Source organism: Oncorhynchus mykiss, chromosome 5 (genome assembly GCF_057628025.1).
Source record: "Oncorhynchus mykiss isolate SJ-2025 chromosome 5, ASM5762802v1, whole genome shotgun sequence".
NCBI classification, from domain to species: Eukaryota; Metazoa; Chordata; class Actinopteri; order Salmoniformes; family Salmonidae; genus Oncorhynchus; species Oncorhynchus mykiss.
The window spans coordinates 42,983,207-43,008,943 of NC_143026.1; the positions used below are offsets into that span (position 1 = coordinate 42,983,207).

A 25,737-nucleotide genomic window follows, 5' to 3' on the forward strand; every position below is an offset into this window, starting at 1 on the left:
TAAAGTTCATATTTATATCCAAAAATCTGAGTTTACATTGGCGCATTATGTTCAGTAGTTCCAAAACATCCAGTGATTTTGCAGAGGGCCACATCAATTTACAGAAATACTCATAATCAACATTGCTTAAAGATACAATTGTTATGCATGGAATTTTAGATCTACCTCTCCTTAATGCAACCGCTATGTCAGATTTTTTTTAAACTTTACGGAAAAAGCACACCATGCAATAATCTGAGTACGGTGCTCAGACAAATCAAGTCAAACAGATATCCGCCATGTTGGAGTTAACAGAAGTCAGAAATAACATTAGAAATATTCACTTACCTTTGATGATCTTCATCAGAATGCACTCCCAGGAATCCCAGTTCCACAATAAATGTTTGTTTTGTTTGATAATGTCCATCTTTTATGTCCAAATACCTCCTTTTGTTAGCGCGTTCAGTTCACAAATCCAAACTCACGACGCGCGGGCAAGTCCAGGCGAAAGGTCAGAAGAAAAGTCATATTACAGTTCGTAGGAACATGTCAAACGATGTATAGAATCAATCTTTACGATGTTAACATAAATCTTCAATAATGTTCTGTTACGAATCCCTTTTGGCCCGACAGTCTAGGGGGGATGGTAATGAGACCCGTAACATAACTCATACAAATTCTAATAGTGACAAAGTAAAAGTGAGAACGAAATAACCACGACAACTGAAATCTACCATCAAACTCAGGGTTTATTGGAAAACACACGGTAATGGGGGGAGCAGGAAAAGGGGCTGAGCTGGACCCAAGGAAAGAAATAATAAGTATTCAAAAACACCCCTAAGCTAGACTAGCCTATTTCAACAACAGCTAACTAACTAACCAAAAATACAGTGGGTGGTCCGCCCAGTTCTAACTAGGGTATTTAACAAAGTTTACCTACGGGTAGTGTATGCTCATGGGCGACTTGTCTTGGTTCCCCCTTTTCCCACCAGCAAACAAACACAAACACCATAACCAAAAACAATACTCACAGGTGAGGACAAAGTGATATTGAGGTGCTCAAACAAAAGATAGCTCAATACATAAAGAGAGTGAAACAGAGAGATCTACAGACATGGCATTTACAGAGAGATTGAGCTCTACAGCAAACAACTGACAGGGTTTTTAAACAAAGGGAAAGGAACGGTGATTGGGTAGGAAACAGGAGGAGGTGTGTCTTCTGATTGATGATTGGTGACTGATTGGGGAGTGATGATTTTCACCTGTGAGGGGAGAAGGAGAGAAAAGAAACACACTCACAGGATACACAGAGGATACTTGTATCCGTAACATGTTCCAACCGGAGAATTCCTTTGTCTGTAGAAATGCAATGGAACAGAGCTCGCTCTCACGTGAGCGCACGAGACTGAGCTCGTGGCTCTCTGGCAGGCCTCTGACTCCTTCCCCTCTCATTCGCCCCCACTTCACAGTAGAAGCCTCAAATAAGGTTCTAAAGACTGGTGACATCTAGTGGAAGCTTTAGGAAGTGCCATTTGACCCCATAGACACTGTATATTCGATAGGCAATGAGTTGAAAGACTACAAACCTCAGATTTCCCACTTCCTGGTTGGATCAGGTTTTTGCCTGCCATATGGTTTCTGTTATACTCACAGACATCATTTAAGCTGTTTTAGAAACTTCAGAGTGTTTTCTATCCAAATCTACTAAGTATATGCATATTATTTTATGGCTGAGTAGCAGGCAGTTTAATTTGGGCACGCTTTTCATCCAAAACCCCAATGCTGCCCCTACCCTAGAGAAGTTAATGTTTCACTATTTTTTTTTAAATGAAATTTCCCTGAAGAGGATGGTCCTCCCCTTCCTCCTCTGAGGAGCCTCCACTGGTTAGGCCCTGATCTGGCTATGCCATATGGCTGTGGGCTTTGCTTAGCTGTCACGCCCTGACCTGAGATATCTCTGTTTTCTTTATTATTTTGGTTAGTTCAGGGTGTGACTAGGGTAGGTATGCTAGTTTTTGTATTGTCTATGGGTTTTGTATGTGTAGGGGTTTTGTAGGTCTAGGTAGTATGTATGTCTATGGTGGCCTGATATGGTTCCCAATCAGAGGCAGCTGTTTATCGTTGTCTCTGATTGGGGATCATATTTAGGTAGCTATTTCACCTTTTGTGTTTGTGGGTTCTTGTTCTATGTTTAGTTGCCTGTCTGCACTACTCATATTAGCTTCACGGTTCGTATTGTTATTTTGTTCAGTGTTCATTCGTTAAATAAATAAGAATGTACGCTTACCACTCTGCGCCTTGGTCCGATCATTATGACGAACGTGACATTAGCAGACAAGATTTGCTTAGAATTCTGTGGCATTATTTTATATTATCTTAAAGCATGAATACAATTGAACATAGCTGAATAAATTAGTAAGGATATTTTCTCCAAACGATTTCTGAGGGAGTGAGGTCCTACTATATGCTTCATTTTGAGATATTTATGCAACTTTAGCTGTATTACAAATACTATATTTTTAGATTTTGGCAGGTTATGTTTTTAAATATGCAAGCATAGGCAGCATATCCATAAGGCTAGGGGAAGCTATTCCTAAATTAAATTACCCAAATGATATAGGCTAACTACTCCCATCTATACAGAAATAAATACAATTATTCATAATAGGCTACTAAAGCATGATTTGGCCACCGAGGAGCATTACCTTCTTTAAATCGTATTGCCTACAGTCAGAAGGAAAGGTAGCGCAAGCAATTTGAGCAGATGATTGTTGTGTTGTGACTGTGAAGAGTAGAGAGGCCAAGCCAGGCATACCGCAATATTTCAAAATACAATCACAGGAAAACATAGTTTGGAAAGCAAATGTTTATAGCTGTAAAGAGAAGACAATGAAAATACTAATCATTTCAAATTCTCAACTTAATTTAGTGGACAATAGTAGAGCCTGTCTTATTGGCACCAGTGGAGAGAATCGGCAATATCCCCGGTGCGCATATTCACTATTTATCATTATTGGGTCCGTGTTACTTAAAAGTTTGTTTTTTGGACAATAATTTCCTCCAGTTTTGATGGACGGCATATTCAATTTGTGTCTCTCCTTCTTGTAGACCTATTACATGGACAACGTTGTTTGCCAGTGTCAGCAGAGTAGTGCCCTGTAATTTGGCGTATTAAGAACGATTCTGCTAATGTCTCCAGTCATATAAAGAGTAGTACAATTGCATGAAATGTGTTTATAAAAGGCCATATTTTTTCCCATGCAAAGAGGGAAGAAATGTATCTGATATCGCCTAGGAATATACTCGCTCAGCCATGCATTGAACTGTATTTATTTTTGCGAACAGTGATTGAGTTATATTATTAGCCTCAATGATGACTATCCAATCTACTCATCACATTAGGAATAGTAGACTATCTTACATACGTCTGCAAATAGAATGATGCATGAAGTGCTTTATTATAAAGGTGCATTTTTATGGCGAAAATGACTTTGCCCAAACTTGAAGCTCACATGTGTGCCAGGTTGTAAAGTGGATTTATGTGCTTAAAGTTAAGAATTGAGCAATAAATATAGCAGCACGAGAAAGCTGGGATCCTTTCTTTAAATAGTTGCCAGTCAAATCTCTGTTGCCACATGCTTATAAGAACACGTGTTTTGCTAGGCTCTGTGGGCTCTGTGCTCTCCAACCATGTTCCAGGGGGTCCTAAAGCCTATAGGATACGTATGGAGTTATTTGGTCACTTTAGTTGTGATACAATCAAATTATAAGCCCGTGCGCTAGGCTACATGATGTGTGTGACTATGATTAGAAAAAGTCACAACAAAAAAAAGGCATGTGGTGTTTCTTGTCTTACTGCACATGCTGGGCATCATTTACATTTAGAATGTAACCGTTATTATGCACCTGTCGGAACAGTAGCAGGGGAATAAAATACATGTCATCTCTGCACTTGATTAGCAAATGAAGGACGCTTTTCCTGTGGTTCATTTTCATGCCAGCCAGGTAGGCTATACTCCTGCTGTAAAGCAACGCAATGGGCTTAATATTACCAAGACAGTCGTGAAGAGGGCACAACAACTCCTTTTCCCCCTCAGCAGACTGAAAAGATTTGGCACGAGAAAGCTGGGATCCTTTCTTTAAATAGTTGCCAGTCAAAAACTCTGTTGTCACATGCCCACAGAGCCTAGCAAAACACGTGTTCTTATAAGCATGTGACAACAGAGATTTGACTGGCAACTATTTAAAGAAAGGATCCCAGCTTTCTCGTGCTGCTATATTTATTGCTCAATTCTTAACTTTAAGCACATGAATCCACTTTACAACCTGGCACACATAGGTGGTGTGTGAGCTTCAAGTTTGGGCAAAGTCATTTTCACCATAAAAATGCACCTTTATAATAAAGCACTTCATGCATCATTCTATTTGCAGACGTATGTCTGCAGTTCAATGCATGGCTGAGCGAGTATATTCCTAGGCGATATCAGATAAATTTCTTCCCTTTTTGCATGGGAAAAATATGGCCTTCTATAAACACATTTCATGCAATTGTACAACTCTTTATATGACTGGAGACATTAGCAGAATCGTTCTTATTACGCCAAATTACAGGGTACTCTGCTGACACTGACAAACAACGCTGACAAACAACGTTTGGTCCCCAGATCCTGAAAAAGTTCTGCTGCACCATCTAGAGTATCCTGATCGGTTGCATCACCGCCTGGTATAGCAACTGCTCGGCATCTGACCGTAAGGGGCTATAGAGGCTAGTGCGGGGCTATCACAAGCTCCAGGATCTATATACTAGGCGGTGTCAGAGGAAGCCCCCAAAGATTGTCAAACTCCAGTCACAGACTGTTCTCTCTGCTACCGCACAGCAAGCTCCTTAACTGATTCTACCCCCAAGCCATAAGACTGCTGAACAATTCATCAAATGGACACCAGACCTATTTACATCAACCCCCCGCCACTCTATTTGTTTTTTTTTTACTCTGCTGCTACTCGCTGTTCATTATCTATGCATAGTCACTTCACCCCTACCTACATGTACAAATTACCTCAACTAACCTGTACCCCCGCACATTTTTTTTATTTATTCAACTAGGCAAGTCAGTTAAGAACAAATTCTTATTTTCAATGACGGCCTAGGAACTGTGGGTTAACTGCCTGTTCAGGGGCAGAACGACAGCTCGGGGTTTTGAACTTGCAACCTTTCGGTTACTAGTCCAACGCTCTAACCACTAGGCTACCCTGCCGCCCCATTGACTCAGTACCGGTACCCTCCTGTATATAGCCTCGTTATTGTTATTTTATTGTGTTACTTTTTAATAATTTTTTACTTTAGTTTATTTGGTCATTATTTTCTTAACTCTTTCTTGAACTGCACTGTTGGTTAGGGGCTTGTAAGTAAGCATTCCACAGTAAGGTCTACCGACACCTGTTGTATTCGGCGCATGCGACAAATAACGTTTGATTTGATTTGAATATTATAGAAAGCTGATGGGATCCTCCTCTTTTCAATAGAGGCCATAAAAACTCAGTTTTCTCACGCAATTGCATAGCCTACAGAAATGTTGTGTGACGTGCTCATGGGCTCTCATTAAGTGTTTAATTCGATTTTTGAATGCATTTGCATTGATTTTAGAGTGATTAGAGGGGCAATAGATTGATGAGTACTAGGACATTAGCACTGGCAGTTAGCACATTAGCTAATGACCTTCAGCAGCATCAGAGCACAGATTTGGAGAAGCCTAGTTACCATGACTAAACGGTCACGTGGAATTTGACTGTGTGACCGTAGGTGCGGCGGTAATACAGTCACCATTAACAGCCCTAGCTGAAACACAAACTCAGAATTGTGATTTTGAAGGCCCAGTGCAGTTCCTGGGTTTTAATATATACAGTATATTTCCGCACCATGAGTTTGGAATAATATTGTGAAAATAATAATAATGCCCTTTTAGTGTAAGAGCTGTTTGAAAAGACTGCCTGAAATGTCTGTCTGTTTTTGGTGGGTTGGAGTTTTAGTCTTCCATGGTGACATCACCATGCGGTAAAATGAGTTATTAGTCCAATAAGAAAGAGTTCCAAACCTCTCTGCCAATACCAACTCGTTTTCAGTTTTCCCCTCCCCACTCAGACCACTCCCAGACATTCCTGGCAAACATCTTGCTGGAGAAATTGCTCTTGCTACGAAGCTATGTTTCTTTTTGACCATTTTCATTGAAAACCATCATAGTAAAGTACTGAATTGTTACCCAGAAAGTATTTGATATTAAGATAAAAACAGCTGCATTGAACCTTTAGAACTGTAACACTGATAGTGTCTGATTCCCTGACAGCACTTACAGGGCTTAAGCAGTTAAAGAGAACACTCTTCCATCAGCTGTTTTCCTTGATACTATCTAGGGCTGTTAGGGTGTTCCGTATTACCGCCGCACCGGCGGACACGAGTCATGACGGCAGTCAAATTCCATGTGAACGGTTTTGTCACAATAATTAGGCTTCTCCAAGCTCTGATGCTGCTGATGGTCATTAGTAGCCTACCAAACTTGCTAACTGCCTGGTACTCAAGCACTCTATTGTCCCTCTAATCACTCTGACATCAATGCAAATTCAAGAATCTAGTCAAACACTTCATGAGAGCCCATGAGTTCATGTTGCGCAACATTTCTGTAGGGTATGCAATTTCGTGAGAAAACTGAGTTTTGATGGTCTCAATTAAAAAGAGGAGGATCCTATCAGCTTTCTATAGGCTAGGCCTACTATATTTATTTTTAAACTTGACTAATATTAAGCACATTGCTTCTCTTTACAACAGGAGTGTAGCCTATCTGGCTGTCATGAAATGAACCACAGGAAAAGCGTCCTCCTTTCGCTATTTAAGTTTTTTTATTTTTTTATCCCCTGCCCGTTTCTAGACAGGTGCATGATAATGGTCCATTCTAAATCAAAACAAATTTCACACATGTATGTTTTTGTACATGTAAAGACAAGATTAAATCAAGAATAGTTTAATGGGTGACAATATTAGCCTATCACTTGTGAATTATATATTATCACTTGTGAATGATGCCCAGCTTGTGCTCAGTAAGTTTTTTTTGCAACGTTTTCAAATCATAATCACACACCTCATGTAGTTATGGTAAGGTTTATATCACGACTAAAGTGGCCAAATAACTTCTTAAAATGAAACACCATACAGCTAGCGACTGAAGTCAGCGTGCATGCGCCAGGCCGCCACAAGGAGTCGCTAGAGTGCGATGTGACAAGGACATCCCAGTTGTCCAAACCCTCCCCTAACATTGCCTTAGACCGCTGCCCCACTCGGGAGGCCTAACTGGCATACATACGCAGCGCGTGAGTATCAAGTTTAGGGAAGATCATTTTCACCATGAAAATGCTAACCTTTATAATAAAAGCATTACATGCAGAATAGCATTTGCGGTCACTTTCCCCGCTAATTGATTGCATTTTGGAACATTTGCACTTATGATGTGAAGAAATAGCCTAATAGTTGATCAACATTTAAGCTAAACGTTCTGATCTGTTGCGTCAGCCTCACACGTTTTTTGGATGCTAATGGTTGTATTAATTTGGGATCTATCGCATCCCACAACTGTCTCAGACTATGTTTTGAATATTTCTTTCTCTCACAGAATATAATAGGTCAACTTTTGTACTATTGGGATAGTAAATTGACATAGGCTAGTTCTTTTGCTGGATAGTAGATTGACATAGGCTAGTTCTTTTGCTATTCGTTAGGCCTACTCATCTTGTTGGCTGACGAAAAGTAAATGTGGACAATTCTTTCAATATTGTTAATATACGCCTCGGAATTGGATAAGGACACGGGCCGTTCCGTCCCTGATGTGTCCGTCTTCACGTGTAGCCTGTGAAAAAGACCTGATCACGTGACGGGCATTGGCTACTAAGAATTGAGCTATCTGAGAGAGCCATGTGAGTGAAAGGTGCTTCGGAGCCCACAGCCAGGAGAATGGAATTATATTTAATATATTCGGCCCTAGGGCTCAACAGTCACTGGCCGCAAAAGGCATGGATTTCTTTAGGGGGCATTACTGCCACACAATGGGGATGCCGCCGAGAAGTTTGAGGCATTATCAAGTGCTTGTCAAATTGTGAATGAGAGACTGATTAAGTGTGTGTACTGCTCAAAAAACAAAGCATAGCTCATGCCTTTTTTTTTCAAATCATCATTAGAGTTGCATCATGGAGTATACAACATCTAAACATATAGCCCAACGTTTGTATCACAACTACAGTTGCTTAAATAACTCTAAATTAAGCAAATAGGAGGACCTGTTTCTTTGTTAACCCCTCAACACAGAATAGCTGCATGTGAGCACTCCCTCAAATCATTTGGAGAAAATACCCTTTCTATTTTATTCATCAATGTTCAATTGTATTCTTCATTCTATAAAATCATATAAAATAGTGCCACGGAATTCTTAGCAAATCTTTTCTGCTAAATTAACTAATGTAGCCCACAGCCATATGTAGCCCACAGCCATAGCCAGATCAGGGCCTAACATAAGGACAACTGTTTAAAGAGTTACCATCTCCCATATTAAACTCTGAAGGATCTTTACGTATCACATCCATAAAACAGTCAACACATTAATGATAACCTTTTATCATATCGTCATTCTGAACAGTCGTAACCTTCTTGAATCTGCAAAACCTCCAGCCTTACTTATGATTCAGTACTACATAAATTGGTTTCATTATTTATTTACTAGCCAACTAAATAATAACACAGATTAAACATACACACTTCATACATAATTAAAGGTCCCTAGTGGACTGACACAATATGGTGGCTTTTTACATAACAACATGGAGAGGGAGAGAGAGAAAAAGACACTTATCATTGATACATTTACAAAACTATTCTCACAGTAATCATATACTTTGCACACAAACCACCACCCTTTTGAAAAAATAAATCATGATTGTATTTATGTGTGAATGTCTTTGTCCGTCCTGAACAGAACTAAAGAGTTCACTCTGTTCCATTCGCTCCTGAAGCTGCTTCTTTGAAGATAGGCTAGCCAGCCGTGTCGATGGTTCCTAGTGGGGTGATGAGAGTAGTGTAATACGATGGTTTGAGGAGAATAGTACAGTTGGATGATTTGAAGAGTAATAGCATGGTCCCACTTAAATGAACATTTCTAGATATTTGACTTAGGACAGCTAATCAGCCGTACCAGTGATTGTCCTAGAGGGGAGTTTTCTCCTCTCTCCACCTCGTGTTAATAGTCAGAGTTTCAACCACTTTACATGCACAGCTGCAGCCTGGCGATGTTCTGGTCTAGTCTGGGAGGTGAGTTTATTTTTTCTTTACCTCATGTTGAGGTTCAAAGTTCCAACCATTTCAACCGTGTAGGCTACCGTTTTTCTGGTCTAATGTTCATTTCGTTACAATAACGCTCGGAGAAGGAACCAAATGGAGTGACATAAATAGGGCAGGTAATTAAGGAGGTGATGGAGTCCAGGTGAGTCTGATGAAGCACAGGTGCGCGTAACGATGGTGACAGGTGTGCGCCATAACAAGCAGCCTGGTGACCTAGAGACTGGAGAGGGAGCACACGTGACACTGACACGCTCTCTGACCTCACTCGGGGGGTGTCTACTTATGCACAGTTTATAGGAGGTAGATTCTCTTATGGCTCCTAAAATCACATTCCTACTTAATACTTTCATCATTTTTCATATTATATACATGTATTTGATGGAAACTTGACAGACAAAGGGGATATACAGTGCCTTGCGAAAGTATTCGGCCCCCTTGAACTTTGCGACCTTTTGCCACATTTCAGGCTTCAAACATAAAGATATAAAACTGTATTTTTTTGTGAAGAATCAACAACAAGTGGGACACAATCATGAAGTGGAACGACATTTATTGGATATTTCAAACTTTTTTAACAAATCAAAAACTGAAAAATTGGGGCGTGCAAAATTATTCAGCCCCCTTAAGTTAATACTTTGTAGCGCCACCTTTTGCTGCGATTACAGCTGTAAGTCGCTTGGGGTATGTCTCTATCAGTTTTGCACATCGAGAGACTGACATTTTTTCCCATTCCTCCTTGCAAAACTGCTCGAGCTCAGTGAGGTTGGATGGAGAGCATTTGTGAACAGCAGTTTTCAGTTCTTTCCACAGATTCTCGATTGGATTCAGGTCTGGACTTTGACTTGGCCATTCCAACACCTGGATATGTTTATTTTTGAACCATTCCATTGTAGATTTTGCTTTATGTTTTGGATCATTGTCTTGTTGGAAGACAAATCTCCGTCCCAGTCTCAGGTCTTTTGCAGACTCCATCAGGTTTTCTTCCAGAATGGTCCTGTATTTGGCTCCATCCATCTTCCCAACAATTGTAACCATCTTCCCTGTCCCTGCTGAAGAAAAGCAGGCCCAAACCATGATGCTGCCACCACCATGTTTGACAGTGGGTATGGTGTGTTCAGGGTGATGAGCTGTGTTGCTTTTACGCCAAACATAACGTTTTGCATTGTTGCCAAAAAGTTCAATTTTGGATTCATCTGACCAGAGCACCTTCTTCCTCATGTTTGGTGTGTCTCCCAGGTGGCTTGTGGCAAACTTTAAACAACACTTTTTATGTATATCTTTAAGAAATGGCTTTCTTCTTGCCACTCTTCCATAAAGGCCAGATTTGTGCAATATACGACTGATTGTTGTCCTATGGACAGAGTCTCCCACCTCAGCTGTAGATCTCTGCAGTTCATCCAGAGTGATCATGGGCCTCTTGGCTGCATCTCTGATCAGTCTTCTCCTTGTATGAGCTGAAAGTTTAGAGGGACGGCCAGGTCTTGGTAGATTTGCAGTGGTCTGATACTCCTTCCATTTCAATATTATCGCTTGCACAGTGCTCCTTGGGATGTTTAAAGCTTGGGAAATCTTTTTGTATCCAAATCCGGCTTTAAACTTCTTCACAACAGTATCTCGGACCTGCCTGGTGTGTTCCTTGTTCTTCATGATGCTCTCTGCGCTTTTAACGGACCTCTGAGACTATCACAGTGCAGGTGCATTTATACGGAGACTTAATTACACACAGGTGGATTGTATTTATCATCATTAGTCATTTAGGTCAACATTGGATCATTCAGAGATCCTCACTGAACTTCTGGAGAGAGTTTGCTGCACTGAAAGTAAAGGGGCTGAATCATTTTGCACGCCCAATTTTTCAGTTTTTGATTTGTTAAAAAAGTTTGAAATATCCAATAAATGTCGTTCCACTTCATGATTGTGTCCCACTTGTCGTTGATTCTTCACAAAAAAATACAGTTTTATATCTTTATGTTTGAAGCCTGAAATATGGCAAAAGGTCGCAAAGTTCAAGGGGGCCGAATACTTTCGCAAGGCACTGTACTTTCCAAGTTACAGTATTTCCTTTATACCATTTTTAATGACACCACAAAATAACAATCCATTTGAAATGATTATTCCCCACTGACCATTCCCCACGTTCTTATGTTAGAAATATTGTTCCAGTATTTGCTTTAGAAACTGTTAGAGTTTCGGCGGGAAGACTGTCTGTTAACAAAGGGACACCTTTGGTTAATATTGGAGGGGACAAAAGAGAGTCCTCTTCTCCAGTAATTTACAAGAGGGTGTGAACTGTCAACCCCCCAGCAGCTCCCTCCCCCCTTCTGTGGGTGAGAGAGGGCCTGGCTACTGTCATCCACCGCCGAGCTGATCTGACCCATTCTGATCCTCACAGGGCAGTCATGTCACTATGCGTGGAAGCCAGGAAATGCTAAATGTGTTTATGTTCATTAACGGTCAATTACCATGAGAACGGCAGTTATTTGCTTGATAATCACCAATTGACAAAATGTCATTACCGCCACAGCCCTATCTAGGGAAAATGAAAAGACCTCTATTTTGGGAGAAGAGCAGCTCAGTTTTCATTGTTGTGGCTCGGGGGTTAAATGGGTTCCATAACACAAGCTGAGACTCTGATTGCAATCAAATACGGGAGATTTCCAACTGTGGTCAATTTGGAGTACTTTTCTTACGCTCTTGGCCCATGATGACCCATATATCAACAACTATTTTTCACTTCACTGACATGAGTGAACAAAGCAAAACTTTTTGCAATGGAAAACAAAAATCTGCAGTCTTATTGGACAAATCATATACAGTGCCTTTGGAAAGTAGTCCGACCCCTTGACTTTTTCCACATTTTGTTAGGTTACAGCCTTATTCTAAAATTGATTAAATTGTTGTTGTTTTTATCTCATCAATCTGCCCACAATATCCAATAATGAAATAGCAAAAACAGGATTTAGACATTTTTGCTCATTTATAAAAAAAAATGTAAAACTGAAATATCACATTTACATAAGTATTCAGACCCTTTACTCAGTACTTTGTTGAAGCAACTTTGGCTGCAATTACAGCCTCGAGTCTTCTTGGGTATGATGCTACAAGCTTGGCACACCTGTATTTGGGGAGTGTCTCCCATTCTTCTCGGCAGATCCTCTCAAGCTCTGTCAGGTTGGAGCGCTGCTACACAGCTATTTTCAGGTCTCTCCAGAGATGTCCATGCTCCATGCTTTGCCTCAAAGCCACTCCTGCGTTGTCTTGGCTGTGTGCTTAGGGTTGTTGTCCTGTTAGAAGGTGAACCTTCACCCCAATCTGTGGTCCTGTGCACTCTAGAGCAGGTTTTCATTAAGGATCTCTCTGTACTTTACTCCGTTCATCTTTGCCTCGGTCCTGACTAGTCCCCCAGTCCCTGCCGCTGAAAAACATCTCCACAGTCTGATGCTGAAACCACCATACTTCACCATAGGGATGGTGCCAGGTTCCCTCCAGAAGTGACGCTTGCCATTCAGGCCAAAGAGTTCAATCTTCGTTTCATTAGACCAGAGAATCTTGTTTCTAATGGTCTTGGAGTCCTTTAGGTGCCTTTTAGCAAACACCATGCGGGCTGTCATGGGCCTTTTACTGATGGGTGGATTCCATCAGGTCACTCTACCATAAAGGCCTGATTGGTGGAGTGCTGCAGAGATGGTTGTCCTTCTGGAAGGTTCTCCCATCTCCACAGAGGAACTCTAGAGCTCTGTCATTGTGACCATCGGGTTCTTGGTCACCTTCCTGACCAAGGCCCTACTACCCCGATTGCTCAGTTTTGTCATGCGTGCAACTTCTTCCATGATGTTTGCCACTGTGTTCTTGGGGACCTTCAATTCAGCAGAAATTATTCGGTACCATTTCCCAGATGTGTGCTTCGACACAATCCCGTCTTGGAGCTCTACGGACAATTCCTTCAACCTCATGGCTTGGTTTTTGCTCTGACAGGCACTGTCAACTGGGGGACCTTATATAAACAGCCTTTTCAAATCATGTCCAATCAATTGAATGTACCACAGGTGGACTCCAAGTTGTATACACATCTCAAGGATGATCAACGGAAACAGGATGTACCTGAGCTCAATTTCGAGTCTCATAGCAAAAGGTCTGAATACTTATGTAAATATTGGATTTCTGTTTTTTATTTTTAATACATTTCCAAACATTCCTAAAAACCTTTGGAATTATGGGGATTGCTGTTGATTGCTGAGTATTTAAAAAATAAATACATTTTAGAATAAGGCTGTAACGTAACAAAATGTGGAAAAATTCAAGGGGTCTGAATACTTTCTGAAGGCACTGTAGCATCTCCCTGTTCAAAACGTTTCCTCCCTAATGAACACGACCCATGTCTTATCTTCGTGTCATGGAAAGGCATACTGAAGAAAATAACTCTTCTCTCTGTCTGTCCTTCAGGGCTGCTGAAATCATCTACTCCCTCACCCTGGCCAATATTAGGAGGTCTGGGAAGCGGAATGATTTTCCAGCAATGGAGAATTACAGACTGCTCACTGAAGCCAGGAGGAACCTGGGCCTGTTCCAGCACCATGACGCCATCACAGGCACCGGCAAGGAATTGGTAGTGATCGACTACGGTATCAGGTATCACTTTTTTTTTTATTGCTTTCTTTATTAGTTTTCATTGTCTTAATTGATGGGGAGAGATGCAGTTCAAACGTGAACACGAGGATTAATCAATAATTTAATGGATTGGCACTGACATGGTTTTGTGATTATTACCAGCATTGTGCTGTAGACGTTGGTTAAATTAAAGTGAAACACTATATATTTGACTAAGAACTTTGACTGCTTTCCTCTGGGCATTTCATTAGAACAAATCTCCCTTCTCAGATTGTTTCATTCCATTTTGAATTTGAAACAAGTGATCGTCAATTCCGCTCACTGGCTGGTGCTGAAGGACAAAAGTGCATACAGTTACAATCCCTCAAAGGCCTTCCTTCAAATGGTGAGTAAAAAAAAACGTTGGCATTTTAATTTTAGTGTTGAAACACAAGGTAGTTGATTGTACATAGCAACATTTCAGATTAGTATAGTGATTTTCAAAGGGTGACAGTTTATGGTGGTGGTGCAGGGAGTGAAATGTGTGCCATAGCTACATTTGAAGTGTTTACCAGACTCTACTTTCGGCCAAATCCCTGAAGGAGGCACAACATCAGGATTTGAATATGCAAATTGCCCGGGCAGGAAGTCAACATCAATTTTCAGAGTAAAGTATCCTCTTCCACTTCCTGGTTTCGCTACAGCAGCTGAAAAGACGCTCAATATGCATCTCACTCACCCAAACCTAATGAAAATTGTGTTCAAGTGAATGAGCCTTAGATGTTTAAATAGCTTTTCCGTTTTGAAAAGCATTACCAATACCAGAAAAACTCAAATTAAATATATTTTTTTGAAAACTAGTCTATAAGGACTGGATATAGCCCGTGGACTGTGTGTTGGTGTAGCTATACCAGATTGGTGTTCTTTTGCAAATCAACTCTAATCTCATTTCTCTCAGGATGATATTCAGCCTGCTCAAGATGCCCTGCCTCGAAAAACAGTTCTGAAAATCAGCTCACAGCCTAGGTAAGGCACCGTACAAATCTTCCTCCCTTTTCCCTTACACATTCTGCCTGATATTATGACCCCTTTCACATTGCAAACATGATTTAGAATAAATACAGGAAGTAATAGTCTGGTCAGGTTGAACAATGTTAAACCTGATGACAACAGCTGTGGAATCTTTTCTTTATGACCAATTTGCCTTTCAGACTTTTCAAAGCGTTAGCAACTCGCACCAACCTGTCTATTTTCCAACAGGTCTGTGGTCGTCTACAACCCCACGGAGCAGGACCGCACGTCAGTGGTGACTGTGTATGTGAACACTCCCCACGTACGTGTGGTCACAGACCACGGTCGTCCCGTCCCCGCTCAAGTCAGCGCGGTGTGGAACGAACCCACCACAGCCTCCACAGAGGCCTTCCAGGTACAATTGTCAATTTTTTGTCGTTTGTGTTTGTATTTAGCCTTTATTTATCCATGTGAATGTTATTTATCGATCGTTTTTTATAATGGCAGAATCAGGTAGGACTATGAGGTTACCACGGAGATTAACTGGAGATTGATTACCAATGTGTTACCAGTTCATTGTGATTTTATCTTTTATGTTCATGTATGCTTTCCACCACATTATCTCATGTTATGGTGTTTTCTCTTGGGGTCAGTTGTCATTCATAGCGCAGGTGCCAGCGCTGGGTCTTGGGGTGTACCAGTTAGGTGAGGCTGCGAGCGGCAGAGCGGAGACTGCAGAATACGTCTTCTTCAGGCAGAGCGGCGAGCTTTCCGTCAACGTGAAGCACTTCACAGTTAACATCCCCCAGGACGCCTCCACCCCCCTCAGCATCCACAACCCCCACCTCCAGGTCTGGAGCTCCCCCATCACCGGCCTGATGGAGGTGAGACATGCACAGCATAGCATAACAAAGCATACCATTGCACGGTAAAGTATAACATGGCATAGTTTAGTAAAGCATAGCAAAGTAATGAATAGCTTAGTAAAGCATAGTTTAGTAAAGCATAGTTTAGTAAAGCATAGTTTAGTAAAGCATAGTTTAGTAAAGCATAGCATAGTAATGAATAGCTTAGTAAAGCATAGTTTAGTAAAGCATAGTTTAGTAAAGCATAGTTTAGTAAAGCATAGCTTAGTAAAGTAAAGAATAGCTTAGTAAAGTATAGCATAGCTTAGTAAAGCATAGTTTAGTAAAGTATAGCATAGTAATGAATAGCTTAGTAAAGCATAGTTTAGTAAAGAATAGTTTAGTAAAGTATAGCTTAGTATAGCATAGTAATGAATAGCTTAGTAAAGTATAGCATAGTAATGAATAGCTTAGTAAAGCATAGTTTAGTAAAGCATAGTTTAGTAAAGCATAGTTTAGTAAAGAATAGCATAGTAAAGAATAGCTTAGTAAAGTATAGCATAGCTTAGTAAAGCATAGTTTAGTAAAGAATAGCATAGTAAAGAATAGCTTAGTAAAGTATAGCATAGCTTAGTAAAGCATAGTTTAGTAAAGCATAGTTTAGTAAAGCATAGTTTAGTAAAGCATAGTTTAGTAAAGCATCGTTTAGTAAAGCATAGCTTAGTTTAGTAAAGAATAGCTTAGTAAAGTATAGCATAGCTTAGTAAAGCATAGTTTAGTATAGCATAGTTTAGTAAAGCATAGTTTAGTAAAGCATAGTTTAGTAAAGCATAGCTTATAGCATAGCTTAGTAAAGCATAGCTTAGTAAAGAATAGCTTAGTAAAGTATAGCATAGCTTAGTAAAGCATAGTTTAGTATAGCATAGTTTAGTAAAGCATAGTTTAGTAAAGCACAGTTTAGTAAAGCATAGCTTAGTAAAGCATAGCTTAGTAAAGCATAGCTTATAGCATAGCTTAGTAAAGCATAGCTTAGTAAAGAATAGCTTAGTAAAGTATAGCATAGCTTAGTAAAGCATAGTTTAGTATAGCATAGTTTAGTAAAGCATAGATTAGTAAAGCATAGCTTAGTAAAGCATAGCTTATAGCATAGCTTAGCAAAGTAAAGCATAGTTTAGTAAAGCATAGCTTAGTAAAGTAAAGCATAGTTTAGTAAAGCATAGCTTAGTAAAGCATAGCTTATAGCATAGCTTAGTAAAGTAAAGCATAGTTTAGTAAAGCATAGCTTAGTAAAGTAAAGCATAGTTTAGTAAAGCATAGTTTAGTAAAGTAAAGAATAGTTTAGTAAAGCATAGTTTAGTAAAGCATAGCTTAGTAAAGCATAGCTTAGTAAAGTAAAGCATAGTTTAGTAAAGCATAGCTTATAGCATAGCTTAGTAAAGTAAAGCATAGCTTAGTAAAGAATAGCTTAGTAAAGTATAGCATAGTTTAGTAAAGCATAGTTTAGTAAAGCATAGCTTATAGCATAGCTTAGTAAAGTAAAGCATAGCTTAGTAAAGAATAGCTTAGTAAAGTAAAGCATAGCTTATAGCATAGCTTAGTAAAGTAAAGCATAGCTTAGTAAAGAATAGCTTAGTAAAGTATAGCATAGTTTAGTAAAGCATAGCTTATAGCATAGCTTAGTAAAGTAAAGCATAGCTTAGTAAAGAATAGCTTAGTAAAGTATAGCGTAGCTTAGTAAAGAATAGCTTAGTAAAGTATAGCGTAGCTTAGTAAAGCATAGCTTAGTAAAGTAAAGCATAGCTTAGTAAAGCATAGCTTAGTAAAGCATAGCTTATAGCATAGCTTAGTAAAACATAGCTTAGTAAAGCATAGCTTATAGCATAGCTTAGTAAAGTATAGCGTAGCTTAGTAAAGCATAGCTTAGTAAAGTAAAGCATAGCTTAGTAAAGCATAGCTTATAGCATAGCTTAGTAAAGTAAAGCATAGCTTGGTAAAGCATAGCTTATAGCATAGCTTAGTAAAGTAAAGCATAGCTTAGTAAAATATAGCTTATAGCATAGCTTAGTAAAGTAAAGCATAGCTTAGTAAAGCATAGCTTAGTAAAGCATAGCACTTCACAACACAGCAGGGCACAACGCAGAACTCCTGAAAAAGTGTTATATAATTAAAAACCAAAAACTACGTTTTAAGTGAGAAGTAGGCATTGGTCTGAAGCCGAAAAAGAAAGGAAATTCACACAAGCACCACAATGCGTACTTCACCCATGCTCTACCAAGGTTTTCCAGCACACAGCTTTGACCTACTACAGTAGCTATGTTGGTTTATGGTACTTACCACAATGTGTCGGCAGGTTACTTCAAACCTTCTCAAACAGCCTAATTCATACTCTTAGAGGAGGTTTTATTATATGAAAGCAAGCTTTGTTTTTATACCTACAAGACCATCAGGCTTGATTGAGCTATTTTGTCTTGTAGTAATGTGGTTCCTGCCTGTATTTCCTTAAACCTTTATTTTAACAATACATGTCATTGAAAAATACCTATTTTTGGGTCAGTAGGTACCCAACATAAGAACAGGAGGTGGTGGTGTGTTCGACTCAGTCACTCATATAGATATAGAGGTCTATAGAGCACGTCTGCATTCCTGATTTCTGTCACCGTTAGCTTACCTGCGTTGTATTTACATAAGCTCAGAACCACTTGTATTTCAAACATGGCCCTGTTTTATCAACTGCTGTGGTGATCAATGGGCAGTTTATCGCCTTTGTCAAAAGACTATGTAGCTTAAGGTTATATGTGTATTTGTATTTATTTTTGCAATACAGATGATGACGCTACAATAATACACATTTACAATAGGCCTGGATCTGAAAAATACATACATACTGATGATATATATATATATATATATTATTTTAATAGCAGGACACTGCAAAGTCCATTATCACTCTGAATAGTATGAATTAGGCTGTTTGACAAAGGTCTGAATCCAGAGTAACCTGCCCACACACTGCTGGAAGTCAAATAGACAAACCTAGCCACCGTAGTAGGTCAAAGATGTGTGCTGCAAAACCTTGGTAGAGCATGGGTGAAGTACGCTTTGTGGTGCTCAGGTGAATTTCAGATCAATGCCGACTTCTCACCTAAAACACATTTTTTTTGTTTTTAATTTCCATGGTTTTTACACCGGAAGGTGACAACTACTGAAGAAGTGCATAGTACTACATTACCTGTAAACAATAATGAGTTATTGCAAGATGTAAGATTTACAATCAAACGTACATTCATCAGATATAGTCAACGTTGTACATACAGTTCAGGGATGGCCACAATTGCTCTTGAAGAGCTACAAGGTTATGCAGGCTTTCTTGTTCAAGCACAGTTCTACCACACCTGTACAAAATATTTTTTAAAGAATACATATTTAGAAATCTGACGTTGGATAGGCGGTCGAAATCCTTTAGCTACAAATGTTCTTAGTAACGCTGTACACAGTAGTCCAACCCCAGTAAAAGAGAACAGATTCCCCACATTTATAAATGGCATCTATCCTGGCCATTAAGCAGGCTGGGGCATTCCCTGCAGCACGAAGATTGGTGTAGAGGTCCACTGCTCTTGTGTGCACGTCAGGAGAGGGGGTAATCAAATGCTTGTTTAACAATTCAACTGCAGAGCTGGTAAGTCTGCCATTTAAGCAGTGTGTCCCTGGGATGTACCGTAGGGATGGCATGCATCTGACGGATGAGGGCAACGACGTCCTCCTTGAGAGATTGAGAGCTGGTCTCTCCACCGTAGTAGCAATGATGCACACACTAGTACTACATACACGTCACACTCCCTGTCCCTTGCCACTCAAAAATGTCCAACAAACCCAAAATCTTATTTTTAAGAGACCCCTAATAAATCAAAATTAGCACTAGTGTGTATGTCGGGAAAGGGAGGGGAATGTCAAAAACTATACACGAAAGAGAATGGTCCAAATATCAGGGCGGAGACGCTAACCTGTACACTACGATCCCTGTTAGCTAGCTTATTTGTTTGTGCTCTGATTACACACAAGTGTCCAGGTCAGAAGTTTACACAGATGACTTCAGTCAATATGAAAAACCTTCCATAGCAAAATATACCTAGCACCCTCTTTTTGCTTTTCATCCAACTGGTGTTAGCTAAGCTAGCTTCAGCTGCTAGCCTTCTACTAGTTAGCTATTACTGTTGCGCAGCAGCCGAGTTGCTCAACCTAGTTTTAGATCTCTGAGATTTGGCTGAAAAGATGTTAGCATTGTCAGAAACGCTACAAAAAAGTAGCACATTATTGGTTTTTATTGGGCCGAAATGTGAATCGGCAGGTAGCCTAGTGGTTAGAGTGTTGGGCCAGTAACCGAAAGGTTCCTGGCTTGAATCCCCGAGCTGACAAGGTAAAAATATGTCGTTAAGCCCCTGAACAAAGCAGTTAACCCACTAGTACCTGGTAGGATGTCATTGTAAATAATAATTTGTTTGTAACTGACTTGCCTAGTTAAATAAAGGTTAAATAAAAATAAAATGTGCATGCGAGAGCGGTAAATTGTGAATTCAATAAAAACTGTTACACCTACAAACATATTCAATCCAAATGGATTTAAGTCTAATGGTCACCTTATGGGCGCTGTAGCCTCGTTTTAATCGACGTCTAAAGACTGAGCTAGGTTTGGGGAAAAAATTGTCTGACAACCCTGTCAGAAATCCGGTATAGTGGTTCTCAGGTAACGGCCGGACGGGTCATGACGAGAGGCGGGGAGAGTGTGTTGTACCTCCAATCAAATTGGTTTAGAATTTTCATTCATTGGTGTCATATTGGCTTAGATAGGATGCTAGAGAGATTTTAATTTACATTGAGCTTCAATCAATCCCATACTATAGTCGTGGTGACCGGCACGACTATAATTCAAGCCTATTCTAATATTAGCACTGAACCAGAGTCATGAAGTGTTTAGTGACTGTGACCTGCACTGAAAGGTCGCAAGGAATGTATCACACTTCTAGACTGTTAATGGTACTGACGTGGTATCAAACCAGGGTCGTCTGTGTGACAGAAGACTACATTATTCCTCTGAGCTAAAGCATAGGCATGAGTTCTCGGAAACAAAACAAGTCTTCAGGTCTTCAGGCGAGATTAGTCGTCACACAAGCTCATCACATTGTTCACCAAACCACCTCAACTACAACAACACAGGATACAGTCTGTGTAGTATTACAGCATATCCGTTAGCTCTCTTTATTCATGTCAAGCTGCCAATGTAATGGTGATGATGCAAGTGTTGAATCCGACCTTCTTCTGACTGACATCCGCAGAGATTGAAGCTGAAAGAGGACGGCTCAGAACACCAGATCAAGGTGGAGTTTGCGTGGTACGGCACAACCAGCAACCGAGATAAAAGCGGAGCCTACTTGTTCCTGCCTGACGGGGAAGCCAAGGTAACTCGGCAACTTTATTAAACGTGATTGATTCTCCTTTGTCAACGTGTAGCATTACAGCGGCACTGAAACCTTGTAAAGAGGAGAGTGCTTTCAGCTCTTACAGTAAAGGGAAAGGAGATACCAAGTCAGCTGCACAACGGAATGCATTCATCCCGAAATGTGTCTTCTGCATTTAACCAAACCACTGAATCAGAGAGTAGTTCTGTTACCCCAGTTTCCCTCTCCTTTCTCCCTTATTTGTGCTCCCTTGCCGGCACACTCTCTGTAGGAGGTAATATTGGCAGAGGATGGATGGGAGAGGGTGTTATGAGTGATTTGATCCCCATTGGTTTTCTGTGCTCCTCCAGATGTACTCTCCCGCTCGGCCTCCAGTGATAAGGGTTACCAAGGGATCTGTGTTCTCTGAGATCACCACTACCTTTGATCATGTGACGCACACTCTACGCCTCTATCATGTTCAAGGTAATGATGGAATGTGTGTGCGTGCGCATGTGTGGCCAATCTACAATTGACTCCATACACTGTTACACCTGATCAGTGATCAACTGAAAGCAGTTGTACAAACATGCATACGACCTTCGTAGCCTGCATGTATCAAAATCAGAAAAACAGAACGTTGAAATATCAAAAACACCCTGAAACGTAATGTTTTGTCTTTGAAATGGGAGAAGATCCAAAACTCTGTCTGTAGATGAGCCCTGCGAAGACTCACTCAGTGAGCTTACTAGGATAGTCGAGAGAGAGGGAGGGAGACGGTTTAGTCAGTGCAAAAACCTTTTGAATGGCTTGCTTTCGAAGAGAAAATGTGTGTTGTTTTGTTTGCGTGCTCGTCGATAAAAAGGAAGCTGCAGTCATGCTACCCAGGGAGCCCCTGAAGGGCTGCATGTCATCACACAGCCAAACAGGCCTTAATTGGACCCAGCATGCAGATTTCTTACTGAAGAATGGTTTCATTGCATATTTTGACCTGAGGGTACAGTATGTAAAGATACAGTCTACATGTTGCGAGACGTATCACTATAGTTGTAATTTACCCATTTGGAATTTTTCACTGTGACATTGGTCCTCTATTAATGTATTTACGATATTTAATGGCTCAATGTTGAGACCCAATTTACTTTTTACTGCTTTTGCATTCACCCAAAGTCTATGTACTGTAACTGTGGATTTTTTCTTCTTAGATATATTTATTCATGTTTTGCATTATTTCTGGGGTTATGTTTATTTTATTTTTTTCATCTGAAGAACTGGGGCAACATTTTTTTCAACTGTTTTGTTATTTCTCCTCTCGGTGGATTAATTAAGTTAGGTATGTAAAATGATATCAAACAATGCAAGATGTATTCCCAAAAAATGTACAGTACCAGTCAAAAGTTTGGACACACCTACTCATTCAAGGTTTATTTTTTTATTTTTTACTGTTTTCTACATTGTAGAATAATAGTGAAGACATCACAACTATGAAATAACACATATGGAATCATGTACAGTCGTGGCCAAAAGTTTTGAGAATGACATAAATATTAATTTTCACAAAGTCTGCTGCCTCAATTTGTATGATGGCAATTTGCATATACTTCAGAATGTTATGAAGAGTGATCAGATGAATTGCAATTAATTGCAAAGTCCCTCTTTGCCATGCAAATGAACTGAATCCCCCCCCAAAAATTCCACTGCATTTCAGCCCTGCCACAAAAGGACCAGCTGAAATCATGTCAGTGATTCTCTCGTTAACACAGGTGTGAGTGTTGACGAGGACAAGGATGGAGATCACTCTGTCATGCTGATGCTGAGTGGTGCTTGGAATCTTTTTTCTTCCTCTGTTAACCATGGTTACCTGAAAGGAAACACGTGCCTTCATCATTGCTTTGCACAAAAAGGGCTTCACAGGCAAGGATATTGCTGCCAGTAAGATTGCACCTTAATCAACCATTTATCAGATCATCAAGAACTTCAAGGAGGGCAGTTCAATTGTTGTGAAGAAGGTTTCAGGGCGCCCAAGAAAGTCCAGCAAGCGCCAGGACCATCTCCTAAAGTTGATTCAGCTGCGGGATTGGGGCACCACCAGTACAGAGCTTTCTCAGGAATGGCAGCAGGCAGGTGTGAGTGCATCTGCACGCACATGTAACAGTACAAATTTAGACCGTCCCTCGCCCATACCCGGGCGCGAACCAGGGACCTTCTGCACACATCAACAGTCACCCTCGAAGCATCGTTACCCATCGCTCCACAAAAGCCGCGGCCTTTGCAGAGCAAGGGGAACTACTACTTCAAGGTCTCAGAGCAAGTGACGTCACTGATTGAAACGCTATTTAGCGCCCACGCTAACTAAGCTAGCCGTTTCACATCCGTTACACTCACCCCCCTTTTGACCTTCCTCCTTTTTCCGCAGCAACCAGTAATCCGGGTCAACAGCATCAATGTAACAGTACAAATTTAGACCGTCCCTCGCCCATACCCGGGCGCGAACCAGGGACCTTCTGCACACATCAACAGTCACCCTCGAAGCATCGTTACCCATCGCTCCACAAAAGCCGCGGCCTTTGCAGAGCAAGGGGAACTACTACTTCAAGGTCTCAGAGCAAGTGACGTCACTGATTGAAACGCTATTTAGCGCCCACGCTAACTAAGCTAGCCGTTTCACATCCGTTACACACAGTGAGTCGAAGACTTTTGGAGGATGGCCTGGTGTCAAGAAGGGCAGCAAAGAAGCCAATTATCTCCAGGAAAAACATCAGGGACAGACTGATATTCTGCAAAGGATACAGGGATTGGACTGCTAAGAATGGGGGTAAAGTCATTTTCTCTGATGAATCCCCTTTCCGATTGTTTGAGGCATCCAGAAAAAAGCTTGTCCGGAGAAGACAAGGTGAGCGCTACCATCAGTCCTGTGCCATGCCAATAGTAAAGCATCCTGAGACCATTCATGTGTGGGGTTGCTTCTCAGCCAAGGGAGTGGGCTCACTCACAATTTTGCCTAAGAACACAGCCATGAATAAAGAATGGTACCCACACATCCTCCGAGAGCAACTTCTCCCAACCATCCAGTAACAGTTTGGTGACGAACAATGCCTTTTCCAGCATAATGGAGCACCTTGCCACAAGGCAAAAGTGATAACTAAATGGCTCGGGGAACAAAACATCAATATTTTGGGACCATGGCCAGGAAACTCCCCAGACCTTAATCTCATTGAGAACTTGTGCTCAATCCTCAAGAGGCGGGTGGACAAACAAAACCCCACAAATTCTGACAAACTTCAAGCATTGATTATGCAAGAATGGGCTGCCATCAGTCAGGATGTGGCCCAGAAGTTAATTGACAGCATGCCAGGGAGGATTGCAGAGGTCTTGAAAAAGAAGGGTCAACACTGCAAATATTGACTCTTTGCATCAACTTCATGTAATTGTCAATAAAAGCCTTTGACACGTATGAAATGCTTGTAATTATACTTCAGTATTCCATAGTAACATCTGACAAAAATATCTAAAAACACTGAAGCAGCAAACTTTGTGGAAATTAATATTTGTGTCATTCTCAAAACTTTTGGCCATGACTGTAGTGCATGATTCCATATGTGTTTTATTCATAGTTTTGATGTTTTCACTATCATTCTACAATGTAGTAAGTAGTACAAATAAAGAAAAACCCTTGAATGAGTAGGTGTGTCCAAACCTTTGACTGGTACTGTATGTATTCGGAGACTCACTAGGAGTATAATTAATACATCAAAATCAAGCCAAAAGAGGAAGGAAGCTTATAAATATGTGCTGTGAATATGCTCTGTGATTGTGTTAGTGTTCTCTTTCTTTCTCTCTCTCTCTCTCTCTCTCTCTCTCTCTCTAGGTGTGGAGGGCCAGGCAGTGGAGATCTGTAACTCGGTAGATATAAGGGGGGAGTTCAACCGTGAAATTACAATGAGGTTAACGTCAGATGTGGACAGCAAGGATCGATTCTTCACAGACCTCAACGGATTCCAGGTACTGTTACTGTATGACCTGGCTCTCTCTCTCTCTCCCTTTCACTCGCCCTCTCACCCCCTCCCCTCCCTACTCAGGCACTGCCCCCAGATCATTCAATGAGTGAATGAGAATTGTATTTTGTACACACTGAAGGATGCGTGTACAGGGAAAACGGTCACAGCTCTTCGAGGGCCACTTTGAAAGGAAATGTAGCCCTGCAGTCACCCCTGATATTTAAGATATCACAGACACATGCATTGAGTGAAGAAAACACGGACAAAGAGCAACCGTACACAAGTTATACACGGTGGAACATTTTCATTTTCATTTCTAGTAGGAATGCATAATTACAGCCCAGTCCCTAGCTATCCAGTTGTGAGAAAGCACTCCACAATATAACGGAGCCACATATACCAGAGCAAATACTGCTTTTCTTGCTTCTGAACTGGAGATTTCTATGCGAGACTGTGCATGGACATTGAGCATGTCAACAGTTACGACAAGAGTAATTCACTATGATACAAAT

The 25,737-nt window shown here is 40.6% G+C and overlaps 1 protein-coding gene across 2 annotated transcripts in view; it reads left to right on the forward strand.

Moving 5' to 3' along the window:
- Positions 1-25,737, forward strand: part of LOC110523878 (alpha-mannosidase 2) — a 73,991-nt gene that overhangs the window by 39,566 nt on the left and 8,688 nt on the right. For both annotated transcript variants that reach the window (XM_036977591.2, XM_036977592.2), the window contains exons 10-17: positions 13,796-13,981; positions 14,231-14,345; positions 14,898-14,965; positions 15,200-15,365; positions 15,604-15,834; positions 21,126-21,248; positions 21,599-21,713; positions 25,096-25,229. In XM_036977591.2, the coding sequence (XP_036833486.2) occupies positions 13,796-13,981; positions 14,231-14,345; positions 14,898-14,965; positions 15,200-15,365; positions 15,604-15,834; positions 21,126-21,248; positions 21,599-21,713; positions 25,096-25,229 (1,138 nt within the window). The remainder of the gene's footprint in view (positions 1-13,795; positions 13,982-14,230; positions 14,346-14,897; positions 14,966-15,199; positions 15,366-15,603; positions 15,835-21,125; positions 21,249-21,598; positions 21,714-25,095; positions 25,230-25,737) is intronic.